This window comes from Myotis yumanensis, unplaced genomic scaffold (assembly GCF_028538775.1).
Source record: "Myotis yumanensis isolate MYYU_CA2020_CCGP unplaced genomic scaffold, mMyoYum1.0.hap1 SCAF_3, whole genome shotgun sequence".
In the NCBI taxonomy this organism is placed as follows: Eukaryota; Metazoa; Chordata; class Mammalia; order Chiroptera; family Vespertilionidae; genus Myotis; species Myotis yumanensis.
Genome location: NW_027223754.1, coordinates 11911531 through 11927455, shown reverse-complemented (window position 1 = coordinate 11927455; position 15925 = coordinate 11911531). Strand labels below are relative to the sequence as shown.

At 44.0% G+C, this 15925-nt stretch overlaps 1 protein-coding gene across 1 annotated transcript in view; it reads right to left on the bottom strand.

The window, feature by feature from the left end:
* The window catches only part of ASAH1 (N-acylsphingosine amidohydrolase 1), a 34789-nt gene that overhangs the window by 18363 nt on the left and 501 nt on the right, over nt 1-15925 (bottom strand). The window contains exons 2-3 of the mRNA XM_070408254.1: nt 4651-4697; nt 1529-1619 (exon numbers count right to left, since the gene is read on the bottom strand). Of these exons, the coding sequence (XP_070264355.1) occupies nt 1529-1619; nt 4651-4697 (138 nt within the window). The remainder of the gene's footprint in view (nt 1-1528; nt 1620-4650; nt 4698-15925) is intronic.

The following is a 15925-nucleotide window of genomic DNA, read 5'->3' as shown; positions in this document are numbered from 1 at the left end:
ATGGGAGAACATATTTGCCAATGATATTTCCAATAAGGGTTTAATCTCCAAAATTTACAGATAAGTCATACAACTTAACAAAAGGAAGATAAACAATCCAATCAAAAAATGGGCAAAGGATCTAAATAGACACTTTTCGGAAGGACATACAGAAAGCCCAGAGACATATGAAAACATACTCAAAGTCACTAATTGTCCAAGAAATGCAAATCAAAACAACAATGAGATACCATCTCACACCTGTCAGAATGGCTATCATCAACAAATCAACAAATGACAAGTGTTGGTGAGGATGCGGAAAAAAAGGAACGCTCGTGCACTGCTGGTGGGAATGCAGACTGGTGCAGTCACTGTGGAGAACAGTATGGAGTTTCCTCAAAAACTAAAAATGGAACTCCCATTTGACCCAGTGATTCCACTTCTAGGAATATATCCCAAGAAACTAGAAACTCTAATCAGAAAGGACATATGCACCCCTATGTTCATAGCAGCACAATTTACAATAGCTAAGATTTGGAACAGCCTAAGTGCCCATGAATGGATTAAAAAACTGTGGTACATCTACACAATGAAATACTATGTTGCTATAAAAAAGGAACTTTTTTATAGCATGGATGGAACTGGAGAGCGTTAGGCTATGCGAAATAAGCCAATCAGAGAAAAATAAATATCACATGATCTCACTCATAAGTGGAATATAATGATCAACATAACTTGATGAAAAAGAATAGATCCAGAGACAAATGGTAGAGGAGGGGGAGTTAGAGAACAACCAAAGGACTTGTATGCATGCATATTAGCATATCCAATGGACACAGGCACTGAGGCGGTGGGGGCTTGTCTGGGGTGGGAATGGCTGGGGGAGGGTCAATTGCGGAAAAAGAAGACAAATGTAAAACTTTAGACAATAATAAACAAACAAAAAAACAAACAAACAAATAAATAAAAGAAGCTCCGACACCTTTTCCTCTACCATCATTTATGGTAAACTAGAGGTCTGGTGCACGAATTCGTGCACCAGTTGGGTCCCTCAGCCTGGCCTGCAGGATCCGGTCGAAACCAGCTCTCCGACATCCCCTGAGGGGTCCCTGATTGCAAGAGGACCCAGGCAAGGCTGAGGGACCCAACTGGTACATGATCAGGGCTGGGGAGAGACGCGGGAGGTTGGCCAGCCGGGGAGGGACCGGGGGAGGGCTCCAGGGCATGTCCCGCCCATCTTGCTCAGTCCCGATCAGCCAGACCCCAGCAGCAAGCTAACCTACCAGTCGTAGCATCTGCCCCCCTGGTGGCCAGTGCACGTCATAGTGAGCGGTTGAGTGGCCTTAGCATATCATTAGCATATTACACTTTGGTTGAACAGCTGACAGGTCGACCAGATGACCAGACACTTAATATATTAGGCAATTATTATACAGGATGGCAGAAAAGTATCCAAAGTTCATTCTTCAAATATTGGTGTGGAATTTCATAAAGTGTTCATTTATACATGCATTATATTCAGTAAGTCAGATTTAAGATTGCAGCGTACCGAAGGTGCCTTGTCGGTGATCAGTTCCTGCCACCTCTTGTAGGGCGGTAAGTCCAGGTTGATGGTGTACCATGGCACCGGCCCCCGATAGCTGCAAGGAAAGGCGCATCATCTTGAAATGGTAAAGGCAGTTTTTTGATGGGGGTTAGAGAGTTTTATCCATATGGATATGTTAGAGATATATTCTTAATGAAAATACAGAAGTTAGGCCCTGGCTGGTGTTGCTCAGTGGTTGAAGCATTGGCCAGCACACTAAAGGGTCTTGGGTTTGATTCCTGGTCAAGGGCACATATCTGGGTTGCACATTTGATCCTTGGCTCTAGTTGGGACGTGTGTGGAGGAAACCACTCAATGTGTCTCTCTCACAACTCTCTCTCTCTCTCTCACTATCCTCCCTTCCTCCCTTCCACTCTCTCTAAAAAATTAATGGGAAAAATATCCTCAGGTGAGGATTAATAACAACAAAATATACAGAGAAATTAGTACTCAAAATTTGCAAATGTGAATTTTCTGGTGCTTCTGTCCTACACTGTATAGAATCATAAGTAGTTTCAGAAATCTTAGACTAGAATTATACATTCTGGAATGTTAATGTGAACTGTGGATATGGGAATGAATCAATGTTGGTTCTAGAGTTCTGTGTAACCTGAATATCACTGCTAGAAAATACCTGCCCTGGCTTTCCCTCCTAAGTCTCTGCTAAGGTTTACTCTAAGCCTGGGAACCTCTCTAACTGGTCTTCTCAGTCACATTGCCTCTTAGACAGTCTAACACTTTGGCCAAATCATTGTTGGCTTCAGTAAGGTCGTCTTTCAAAACCCCAGAGTGGCGACATGTATTAGTTTCCCATGATGGCTTCTAGAACCTTTGCTATTCACTCAGCCACCTTCTTCTTCCTACTATACTTCCCTCTTCTCATTCCTCTGCGGTAAATCCGAGCCCAAGCACTGTGGGATCACCCCATCCCCAACTCCCTACCCATCAATTTACACACAGCAATTTCTGCGGAGGACACAGCAACATCTTTCCCTCATCAATGGGCCTGGGCCATATTTCTTTCTGGTGGATGAACTCAACAACTACTCTCTGTTGCTGTGGGAACATTATCTTCTGGCACTTGTTACAAAACTGAAATAGCCCCTAAGGGTGTGCCATTCGGTGATTTGTCAGCTTAAAATTCTGCCTGAAAATAGCCAGCATTTGCCCCATTAGTGCTCTGCTCCAGGAGGCATAAGGATTACTCTAGGACAGTGGTCGGCAAACTGCGGCTCACGAGCCACATGCGGCTCTTTGTCCCCTTGAGTGTGGCCACGAAGTTTCAATCGCACTGTACGTGTTCGCCCGCACATGGTATTTTGTGGAAGAGCCACACTCAAGGGGCCGCAGTTTGCCGACCACTGCTCTAGGACAGCGGCCGCCAACCTTTTGGACCTCGCGGACCACCAGTGAGCTGCGGACCAACGGTTGGCGACCGCTGCTCTAGATACGGAACAATGTTCCCAGGCTGTTAAAGTAAAACGTGACCTATACGTACATCTACGGCAGAGACGGGTTAGTCCCTAAGTCATGAGTTGTGTTCCTAGCTACACTTGTGTTGTCACGAGTTAACTATTTGATTCTCTAAACATGCTGCTGAGCTCGGGGCCTGGGGATATGTGTGAGGTTTTATGAAACTGTGAACCAGCAGCTGCTGGTCGTATGATCTGGATAGACAACGAGAGCACCCTTGATTCTGGAAACAGACTTTCAAACAAAATCAATACATTTGTTCTTTTCAAAGCATTCTCAAAATCCCATTTCCTTAGGAAGGAATCTGGCAGAAATACCAGTGCAAAAATATTTATATTATGTAGATGTATAAATATAAGAAAATGGTGTTTATCTGTATATGTGTGTATACACGTGTATAAACACACACTCACACAATGGGCAATTAGAGATCAGTTAAAAGCAGGGAAGGTTGGCCGGGCAATCAATTCATAGACCCAAATAAGGTGCGCAAAGAGAGTAGAAAAAAAGCTTTGAACATGGAAAGTTACTCATTAAAGGTTCAATGAATTGGGGCAGTGAGACCAGCCAAGTGAGGCACACTATCAACAAGGCACTGCGGACTAACATGCTGTTAGTGATGAGAGACAAAAAGGAGATTTTGGGGAGAGCAAACCCGAGGAGGGCTGGACCCTGTACCAGCTTTGGACTAACATAGAAATTGATTGGTTCTAAATTACTTCCTGCCAAAGATGTGCCTCTTTCTACAGAAAGGCCAGTAAAGAAAAAGAATTTATATAGTACAGTTTCATTGTACCTGGAACAGAGGCTATGTAGGCAAGAGCAGCACAAAATGTATAATTAGAGGCTACAAAACCCGAAAAGTCATCTTGCTATACTGGTTAAAGTTTTACTCGACTCCCCCCCCCCCCCCCACCCCCCACCCCCCACCCCAGCCCCGGCCTCCGGCCCCACAGGCAACTTTCATTGAGCAGAAAGAGCAGGGCAAACAAGGTTACCTGCCTTATACCTTTCCCTTCTTTCCCACATACCCTGGTACCCTTTGGGCTGGTGAGCTAGTCTCATGCCTTTCTCATAGACCCATGTAGCCAGCCACATATCTAGACCACAAATATGAACGCTAAATACACTAAATATTGGCCGTACCGTTAGATTTTCCAATCCTGTTTTTCCCTTGATGGATTTGTTTACCATGCCAGGGTTTATTGCTGGAATGTTTCACCTGTAAGACCCTACACTATTTTGTCCCAATATAATCTGGTAGTTTATACTCAGGCACCACAGAAAATCCCAGGTCAGCTCTGCATTTGTGAGGATGAGTAAAATGCCTAGTGGCAGGTAGAAGAATTTAGTGAAGAATGGAAATCTTCCCCCACTCCCACCCCTGCCCCCTGTGATTTTGATAGGCTAGAAATGAGCATTTTAATCATGAGGTATTTTCATGTTTAACCAGGGTCTTAGTCAAATGCATAATGCACAAACTTGAGGAAAAAAAATATTTGTCTTTCTTAGGATAAAGGACATGACTTAAATTTTTTCACTGCCATTATTTTTATGAGATCATTACACAGGGAAATGTGTTTTGATCATCTCACATTTTGATATTTACTCACGTTGGTCCAGAAGGAGGGTAAGTTGATTTTCTGCAGTCTTCTGTCCACTAAAAAACAAAGAAAATGTACAATTTCAGAAAATAACAAATTGAACAGGCAATTTGCAAAAACTGTTGAAAGTTTATGAAGACAAAATCAAGTATGGTTTGCCCTTTTAGACCATTTCAATGCCTTTTTAAAAAAAATATATTTTATTGATTTTTTACAGAGAAGAAGGGAGGGGGATAGAGAGTTAGAAACATCGATGAGAGAGATCGATCAGCTGCCTCCTGCACGCCCCAGAGTGGGGATGTGCCTGCAACCAAGATACATGCCCCTGACCGGAATCGAACCTGGGACCCTTCAGTCCGCAGGCCGACGCTCTATCCACTGAGCCAAACCGGTTCGGCTTCAATGCCTCTTAATAGTCTTTTCCTCCTACAAAAACTTCAAAAATCTCAAACCTAAGTGTACGTTCCATCTCAAACCTGCTCTAGTGCCAGGTGTGGTAATGTGGCATTTGTATTGCAAATATACCATATCGTGCTGGGAAATGTATGTCAAATAGGTTGATTTATCACTAAGTTATTTGCTAGAATGTGATGTTACTTGAATTTATGAGCCAGCTCTATTGCAATCAAGATTTGCATCCCAAACCAGATTTTCAGGGCACACTGTCCAGGGCCCTTCATAACCTGGTCATAATTTACCCTCCCAGCCTCTCTTCCTGCCACTCCCCTTTACGCGTAGCCACGTGCAACCTCGTCCTATGATATCTCGCCCTTCCATGCCTATTCAGGCGCTGTGCCCTCTGCCTACAATGCCTGTTCTCTACTGGGGCAACTTCTGGCTTTACCATCTGAGATCCAGTTCAAATACTGACTTGTGTGTGTGTGTGTGTGTGTGTGACGTCTTCATCTACTTTCCATATGAAAATAGTCATCCCTCCTGTGTACTCCCACAGCATTTGCACTCAGCCCCATTACCATAGTTTAGCATTGCATTATAATTATGTTTGTCTCTCTTCACTACCAAACATGTCCACCTGGAGGTGATGGCCTCGAAACACTGAGGCCACTGCTGAGGCAATGAATGAATGAGACTTAAGGAAGCATGTTCAAGCTTAGCAGTAAAACAGAATTGGCTCTTAACAACAAGAACAAAAAAGACCACATGGATTTAAGATTCCTTAATTACTAGGTTCAAGATAGCAAGCGTGTTTATCTTTCCTCTGGGGACCCAATCTTATACAAGTAAAATAATTTTTTTAAAAAGGAGGATAAATTCACAATAAACAGGAGTAAGGAAGGAACTACTAGGTCTGTAGTTTGAGCCCAGAAGCTGTCTCTGCAGGAAACCTGTGTGAGAATGAAGCGTTTGCATCTTGTTTTAACTTCTAATAGTTGGGAAATGTATAAAGTAGCTTGGCATTATCTGTGATTCTAACATTCACTGCTGTCAAAATAACTTTGCTACAGTTTCTCGTATGAGTGCTGTTTGCCTTGTAATGTTGGGTGGATTTTTATTAAGAAACAATGATCAAGTATCAAATTACCAAAGGCGAATTCAATCATTAGAATTTAAATTCTGTTTCTAAATTATTACAATATAAAAATATTTGATATTAAATATCAATTTGATAACCAATATAAACTTAGCAAAAGCTAATTTCCAAAGCCATTCAATGTTTAATAATAGTGGCTGAAGGAGGTGCATCTTCACAAATTTCAGCCTCAGCCCTGAGCTTAAAAATCACGGTAAGACTTTCCTGCTGCCAGCCTGTCTAACTGCTTGGTGGAGGGGAAGTCGGCATCTATTTCTTGTGAGAATTCACAGAAACGAGGGTGGTTAAGTCTATGAGAGCAAAAGAAGTTCATGGTTGACATTACCTGTTCAATAGCACGATAGATTCAAGTATTTTCCATCAAGTGTTTGCCAACAGATAATATAATTCATAGCCACAACATTTAAACACCATTTTCACAAGTTTGATACATTTGTCCAACTAAGCCTTTTTCTGCTTCACACATATTTTTACCGCTGTCAACTGTTACACGTCACAGCAGATTCCACTTCAGGTCTCACGGAATGACTGAATTCTCAACTTCTCGGAAAACAACCTTGCCTGCAGTTGTTTCATACAGACTAGTCATAGAGACCAATTCCTTACTCTCCAACTTGGCACTGACGCTCCAATACGTATCAATAACTGGTAACAGTCACGTCGAGAATCACTTGCCTTGTTCTTCAATTCATCTTGATGATGCTGCCAGAGTCCTGAGCAAGTGTTCTCACGGAAGGCTCGTCGTGTGAACAGGTTTTCTCAGGACACAGTTCTTACAGGCTGCCATCAAATGTGAAGTAAGCCGCCACTGGTAAACGGCTCTCCTGGCTTCGCTAACCAATGAACTACCTGGAGACGGACTTTGGCTGCCTCCTCATTTCACTTTTAAAGTTTATAAAGGAATTCTGCTGTGATGAGATACCCTGCTTTACATCTTCTGATTTTTCTGATCACTTTTTTTCCCTATGAGTTGGGGATGCTGTGAAGACTGCTTCATCTTGTAGTGCCACCTATTTGTACTCTTTTATTGCAACTCTAGTGTCATTGCACAATAAACACAAGGGTTTGCCATCTAGCTCTCTAACAAGATGACTCATACTCCACTTTGCCTCAAGAGAACAACATTTTCGCTTCTTTTCTCGTTTTGACATCATAGGTTTGCTTTGGCAATGTTTAAAAACGATCAAAATAACACGGCATATTGGTACAGGTGGCACTTATGCTGTTGAGTTAGAATTGCCTCATTGTCACTGAAGTGCCCTGAGCAGCAGTGAAAGGCTAGCGCAGCCACAGACAATAAGCAAACAAACAAGTGTGAAGTGCTCCAGAACAATGCCATTTATGGTTCCTGACATGTGACTGCGTGCAATCTTTACATGTCTCAAAACAGTAATCTTCTTCTGATCCCCCCAACTTTTTAAAAATCTGAAAACGGTCCTTAACTCACAAGGCCTTCCAAGAACGGCTGGCAGGCGGGGTCTGGTACCACCCGCCCCCCCCCCCCCCCCATCTTCCCTGCCAACTCCCCGGGGCTGTAACTTGGGCACCCAAGTACCAACACCCACAAACCGTCCTTGGCCTTGCTAGACCATCTAGTCAGTGTCTTCAGAGGAAAACCCTTTGAGGGGCTGCCCATGTGTGAAAAGAGAGAGAGAGGGACAGAGATTGTGTGCTTTGTTTTTTGCCTCAATAAGACCGCATGCAGCTCTGTCTGCAGGGGTGGGGCTGTTTTTTTTTTTTTTTTTCCGTTTACTGGTCCCTCACTTAATGCTCCTTCCATCCTCACTGAATATTCTTACTCTCCTAATAATAGAATGTAAGAGCAAAAGAAAAACGACCAGAACTACAGGGGGAAACTGTAATATCAGAAAAGTATGGTTCAAATAATAAGAAAACAGTCCCAGCTACAATGGGAGTTCTGTAGGCTTCAAGAATGAATGGAATAAATATTGAGAGAGTAAGTCAGAAGCTGAAAAAAATACAGGATATAGTGAGTATGGCATAGGTTTGGCTCCTTCAGCTGCTGAGAAAAAAAGAGAAAGCAATCAGAAACTCCAAGGAAAACAATCCGTGTAAGAAAGGCGTGATAGACTCACTCATGGATAATAAAGACCATTACAAACTTTTGAACAATAATAGATACAGAGGCAGAGCTGCCTCAAACTGATTGTCAAACTGCAGTGGGAAGGCCAGAGAGGGTTGGGGGGCAGAAGGGAGGGGAGTAAGAGATCAACCGAAGGACTTGTATGCATGCATATAAGCATAACTAATGGACATAAGACACTGGGGGGTAAGGGAGGGCAGGGGATTGTCACGGGCGGGGGGTGGGGTAAGGACACATATGTAATACCGTTTGTAATACTTATTATATATTTTTTAAAAAGAATAAAAAAAGAAAAAGAAAGGCGTGATAGAGATATGAAGAAACAAAATTGCAGTATTAGTGTGAGTATTTGATAGAGTATATATTTGAATATTCTTTCGGTGCCATCAGAAGCTTGGCTTTAGAATTTCAGGAAAGGAACGCAATCATAGTCCACTGGGCAATGACTGATATTTACAAACCATTCACTTACAATCGTGTTATCAATGTTTACTTAAGCAAGAGTAAAAGTATGTAAAGTATGTAGAAGGGAAGAAGGGAGAAAAAGGTAAGGGGTCGCCGAAACCGGTTTGGCTCAGTGGATAGAGCGTCGGCCTGCGGACTGGGAGGTCCCGGGTTCGATTCCGGTCAAGGGCATGTGCCTGGGTTGCGGGCACATCCCCGGTGGGGGATGTGCAGGAGGCGGCTGATTGATGTTTCTCTCTCATCGATGTTTCTAACTCTCTCTATCTCTCTCCCTTCCTCTCTGTGAAAAATCAATAAAATATATTAAAAAAAAAAAAAAAAAAAAAAGGTAAGGGGTCACCCGGCCGGTGTAACTCAGTGGTTGAGCATCGAGCTATGAACCAGGAGGGCACGTGCCCAGGTTGTGGGCTCGATCCCCAGTAGGGAGAGTGCAGGAGGCAGCCAGTCCATGATTCTCTCACATCATTGATGTTTCTAGCTCTCTCTCCCTTCCTCTCTGAAATCAATAAAAGTATATTTAAAAAAGAAATACAGGGGTCAAAGATGTCCCCTTGTGCCACTTCAGTTAATGCTCTGCCCACCCCCGGAAAGCCTCAGGAAAGAAGGTGCACGTGTCCAGACAGAGGTCCAGAGGATGACCACCACGGACCAGTCCAAAGGCTCAGAATGCAGGGCCGACTCTGCTCAAGAACGTACTTTTCCTGTAGGAACTCAGCTTTTCTGTCTCCTTGGGCACACTCTGGGTACCGCCTAGTGTTCATGGTTTGCAGACCCTGAGACCAATGAATCAATCTTTATCATTTATTTCTAGCTAAAGCCTCCAGACTCTTTCTGAGTTTGTTTGACACGAGCTATCGGGGTCTGTGGGGTCATGTTGTGGGTGCAAGGCCCGGCTCCACGAGTGGTGGATGAGCAGGTTACAGAGCTGGTGAGAGAGTGCAAGTCCAGAGCCCCAGTCCCAGCTCTCCCTGCTCTCTCAGAGCTTCCCACAGAGATAGCAATAAAAGCGCCTCCTCCGTTTAATTCCTGGTAGGGAGCGATCTGCCCTTCCTTCACGGTTTTAATGATCGCTGAAGTAAACTCAGCAAGTAAATGAAATGTAATGATGTTCATCTCTCCCTCATAATCGTATTTGCATGGCTGGCCTGGGTTCCAAAACCAATATAAAAACCAAACTGCAAGGCTTATCTCTTAGGAGACAACAGTGAGGGAAGTTAAAAGTGCTCTGTCAAGTCTTTGGAGAGGATCCAACCTGCCTCAAAGGTGAGAGAGTAACCTAGCCATCATACATGTAGGAGTCTGAGGTCAATAAGATACTGTACTATAATCATCACGGCTGCAATAGATAAACATGAAATTATAATGCAGACATGAACTCTGCATAGAATCTGGCTGTAAGAATAAAAGGTAAAAAAAAAAGTCATTTTAACCAATTGGATTGGGGGGGGGGGGGGGGGGGAGACAGCTACACCCTCACCTAAAAGGGAGATTTCTACAAGGAAAGAGGGTTTCAAAATCTATGTGTAGACTTACATAGAATTACAATGAACACATTTATTATTTAAAGTTTCTTGCTGTCTCCAAATTTAACTACACATGGATTTAATAATAGGCAAACTTATCAAGGTGAGTATAAATTTAAATAGATGAGAGGTAAAGATTATACACGATGGATTAGGCATATTACGCCGTCTGCTCGGTATACTGTGCTACTCTGTCACCAGGAAAAAACACACACAAGTGACTTAGAATTTCAGTCAATCTCTCTCTCATGCCCCTGTCTCATTTGTACTTCCTAAGACCAGAGGAAGTGCTGAAAATGTCCTGGGAACACTTTCTGGGTCAGTGAATGCTCTAATCATTCTGGTTATTTGACAGGAACTTGATGCTCTTTGAAATTAATTAGTCTTTATGTCCTCCCCACTCATTAAGACAAACTAATTATAAGCCTAGGAGATACTATACTTAGAGGAAAATAATACATAAAGGGAAAAATTTTCCATTAGCAACCTGAATGCCCCACACCTCAAAGCAATGACAGGAGTTGAACAGCTCCTTAAAATATCTGCGCCGTGAAGAATCAGTGAGCACCTAGTGAAAAGGCTGTACAAAAAACGTGCAGAAAGCCCTCATGTTCTTGTCTTATTCACAGACTCAGAAAAAGACAATGAAAGGTAAAGAAATGATACGGCTCACAGCAGTGTTCATACCATCAGAAAAGGAGCTGAACAATTCTAGCAAGGCAATTTTAATTCAATTCTTTAATTCAACAACTATTTTCTAAAGAGGTGTTTTCTTACATGTTCTCCGTGTACAACAGAACAGACACACACCTACTGAATAAGAAAAGGCATGTTTCTTGCATATATAACAAATTCAAGCAAGCATGCAAAGTTTTTCATCTGTCGTCTCACTTTGGATGGGATGGCATCCTATTAAACTAGGGATATTCAGGTAAAAGAAATGTGAATAAATCCTCCATGAGGGCAGACCTTACGTCTTGTTCATCGACCTGTTCCCAGCATGGGGAACAGAGTTTGGCACACAGTAGGTGTGCAGTATTTGCAGACTGACTAAGTGAACAGACTCTACCTTTGTGTTCCTGCCGTTGGGTACATACTAGGGACAAGCAGGTGCACTGACAAGAAAACTGGTCAGGTCAGGTGGGGTTTACGTGATTCCTGAAAACTCTGTGGAAATCATGGCTAAAACCGGACTCAGTAGCTAATGTCATATGAGAGGCTGATGCATGAAAATAAGTTCAATTCGGCAATTAATTACTGAGCCATTATGTTTGTGTTCACACATTTCAGGAATCTGCTCAGCTTTATTACTGAGAACAGCCATCTCCTCCATTCCAATTCCTTTCCCTCTGATCTCTCCTCAGCCTACAGCAACCTGTTACCTGCTCCCAGCGCTGCACTGGCCAAGGTGAGCAATGGCTCCAGCTGCCAAGCCCAACAGACACCTGATGTGTCAATGGCATCAGCAGAGGTAAGCTGTCCCACACTCTCACTCTCCCACTCTGGCTGCTGCATTAACGTGCTCAGTTCTTCTCTACCTGACACCTGCGTGCACCGGTCCCTTAGCCTCAGCCTAGGCCTCTTCTTCGTTTTCCCTATTTTGGTTTTATTAAAAACAAAAGGCAAGCCTGGCTGGTGTGGCTCAGTGGTTGAACTCTGACCTATGAACCAGGAGATCACGGTTTGATTCCTGGTCAGGGCACATGCCCGGGTTACGGGCTCAATCCCCAGTAGGGGGTGTACAGGAGGCAGCTGATCAATGATTCTCTCTCATCATTCATGTTTCTATCTCTTTCCCTCTCCCTTCCTCTCTGAAATAAATAAAAATATATTTTAAGAAAAGGCAAAACTTACATGTAAAATAGGACCCTTGGTTTTCATCTACCAAATATATATATACTAGAGGCCTGATGCACGAAATTTGTGCAAGAGTAGGCCTTCCTTCCTCTGGCTGCTGGCGCCAGCTTCCCTCTGGCACCCGGGACCCAGGCTTCCCTGGAAGCCCCGTCTTTGTCCAGAAGGACGTCTGGTCTAATTAGCATATTACGCTTTTATTATTTTATTTTCCATCACCCTTTATCATCTCTATGCTCTCTTCTACCTCCCTGCTCCCCCCATCCCCCACATTCACCACACTCATTGCTGTCCAGGTCCATGAGTTCTCTTTTTTTCTTTTTTGCTCAATCCCTCCCTTATCCCCCAACAGAGCTGTCTACCTGCTCTCTATCTATGAGTCTGTCTCTATTTTATTTGGTAGTTCAGTTTATTCATTAAATTCCACATATGAGTAAATTATATGATACTTGTCTTTCTCTCACTGGCTCATTTCACTTAGCATAATATTCTCCAGGTCCATCCATGCTGTCACAAAGGGTAACATTTTCTTCCTTTTTATGGCACAGTAGTATTCCATTTCTACTGTGTAAATGTACCATAGCGTTTTTATCCGCTTTTCTACTGATAGGCACTTGGGCTGCTTCCAAATCTTAGCTATTGTAAATAACGCTGCAATGAACATAGGGGTGCATATATTTTTTCCAATTAGTGTTTCAGGGTTTTTTTTGGATAAATTCCCTGAAGGAGAATTGCTGGGTCATAAGGCAGTTCCATTTTTAGTTTTTTGAGGAAGCTCCACACTGCTTTCCACAGTGGCTGCACCAGTCTGCATTCCCACCAGCAGTGCATGAGGGTTCCCTCCTCTCCACATCCTCGCCAGGCCAGCACTTACACAATGACGTATCACCTCACACCTGCTAGGCCTTGTCTTTTCTTCTCTTTCTATACCCTCCACCTACTCCATGTTCACCTGCTCCAATGGCTTCAAGCAATATGCCTATAACTCCCAAATCTCTCTCCTGAGCTCCAGTCCCAAAGGCCTGCTGGGGAGCTCCATACTCGGGCTGGAAATTTAACATAACCAGAATGAAAATGATCTTCACTCTTCCACCCCCCAACATTTCCCTCCCCATGTTCCCTGGGATGCCACCACTCACCCCCGCTGAGCACTCAGAAAGGTGCCTGCCCCTCATCCCCATCCAACCCTTCGACCCACTTCCCTCCTTCTCCACTGGCATTCCCTCCTGAAGGTCACCCCATTTTCTCCCCTGGACTAGTCTCCTCACATCCACCCTGGCTCCCTTTCAATCCAAAGTGATCTTTTTAAAGTGAAAATGTTATCTTGTCATATCTTGTTTAAAACTATCCATGGCTTCCTTGTTTTTAGGATACAATCCAAAATCCTTGCCTGGCCAGCATGGCTCAATGGTTGAGCATTGACCTATGAATCAGGAGGTCACGGTTCGATTCCTGGTCAAGTCACATGCCCGGATTGCAGGCTCTATCCCCAGTGTGGGGGGTGCAGGAGGCAGCCGATCATGATTCTCTCTCCTCATTGATGTTTCTATCTTTCTCTCCCTCTCCCTTCCTCTCTGAAATCAATAAAAACAAATCTTTAACAAGGTCTAGAGCCTGATGACTCTGCCTCCCTCTCCCTCTCCATTTTGCACCACTCTCGTTACCACCATCCTTAATAGGTCTCCTTCTAGAATCAACAGTAAAGAATGGCTCAGGAAGACCTTAAAATATGCTGTATTCTGAAAGCCTCAAACAAGAAGGAATAAAGCCCACAGGCATTCCGAATCAAATGGTTTTTTGTTTGTAATTTACAGCGGGCCCTCATTATTCACATTAGTCAGGAGTAGTTTTGAAATAGCTTTTGTACCTATGTGGCTATACACTGTGTATCATGTAAAATGATCCGAAGTGAAAAAACTGCTTACTCTTGTCAGAGATCGAGGTCACTAAACTTCTGTGAGGTTCCAAAGATCCTTTCAGCCAGTGACTCCCAGAATTTTCCAGATCAGTAACAAAATTAAGAGGGGCCCAGCACACGGGAGTCCAAATTTTTATTCTCCCAGGAGGAGATGTTAAACAAAACAAAAACGCACACACACAAAAGAAAGAACACCTTAACAACAAAAATTAGAAGGCTGTAAAATCAGAATAAAAGCCAAAACTCTGACTTAATAATTTTCGTTTCATGCTCTCCTCCTCATTTCATTAAAGACTTAGGAAAGCAGCTTCCCAAACTGACCTCAGTAGCTGGGCTAGATTCTGACAACCACTATTCTAGGTAAGAACTATTAAAGTCATGGAGTCAGCTGGTTCTTCTTGTTTTAAAAACAGCCTTTAAAATACCTTTGCCCAAAAAAGTAAAGTATTGGGAAAGAAGAAAAAAAGCAGCCCGACAGCTGAAACTTCTCTGAGGTTCACAACCAGACCTCAGTGTGATCACATGCTGGCCGGACACCCACGGCCAGGCCACTTCTGTTCCCCTTTTTGGATCTAACCAACCTCCCAGAATTCCTACCCCAGTGAGGCAGCATAAAACCCAACAAAGCAAGGCCACTCATGATTCTGTGTCAGCACGGACGACAACAAGGGTGCTATGCAACCCACAAAATACCAAACACCCCCTTCTCTTGCTAAATGAATGACTGTGTCTTCTTTACCCAATCAGGGAATTGCCCCACTTTCTAAAAGCATTCAATGTACAGCAACCCCCCGATTCCTTAGCTGCACCTCCAGATAAAACAACTGAACTCTCAATTATGAAGCAGGTTCTTCCTAACACCCCCCCCCCCCCCCCCCCCCCCCCCCCCCCCCCCCGCTTACCCCATGCTGTGCTTTCTCCCTCGCCACAAAGAGTAATAATTTGTTGAACTACCAGTTGTGATTCCTGGGGAGTTTGGCTGAAGGGCATGGATGGTATCAAAGTAATAATTTCGTTAAACATCCCGATTCCAACCACTTCAAAGCAATTCCCTACCCACGCTAAACACACTCATTTTATTTTTCCTTATACTCTTCCAATCCTTGTCCACATGCATATACCATGCATCCTTATTATATTACTGAAATCATTGTGCAGACTCCTTCGTACTCAGCTTTTACTTGCTTAACACGATAACCTTTTTAAACATTTATTTTTTTATCGATTTCAGAGAGAGAAACATCAATGATGAGCGAGAATCATTGAATGGCTGCCTCCTGCACGCCCCACACTGGGGATCGAGCCCACAACCCGGGCCTGTGCCCTGACCTCCTGGTTCACAGACGGATGCCCAACCCCTGAGCCAGGGCAGCCGGGCACGATAACAACTTTCAATGGCTGAATATTAATCCCACCATGATTTTATTCACAAAGCTTCTCTCCTTGGAGAAATACTTGCAAAAGAGTACACATCTTGCTCCCACTTGTCAGCATCCTCTCTAAGCTGTTCTAGATCCTCCTCCAGGCTCAGGTCAAGTCCCACTTATCTGATCAACTGGCCAAGAAAAATGCGGTCTCGTGGCTTTTAAAGAGGAGAATGATGAAAGCGCAGCAGCCCGGGTGTCAGGAGGCCGCGTCTAGGCGCTTCAGTAAACAAAAGTGTGACCTCTGGCTAGACATTTCCTCCCGGCCGCTTCCTCCTCGTCTGCGGAGTCCGCGCCAGGCTGCTGCCTCGGTGTCTAACCCGTGTTCCCGTCACTGGCGGGGAAAGGACAGCGGCGCGGGACAGGCGGCCGCATAACCTGGGGGTGGGGGGTGGGGGTGGGGGGGGCGGGGAGGCGCAGCCACGCGGGGCCCGGGCTGCTCCC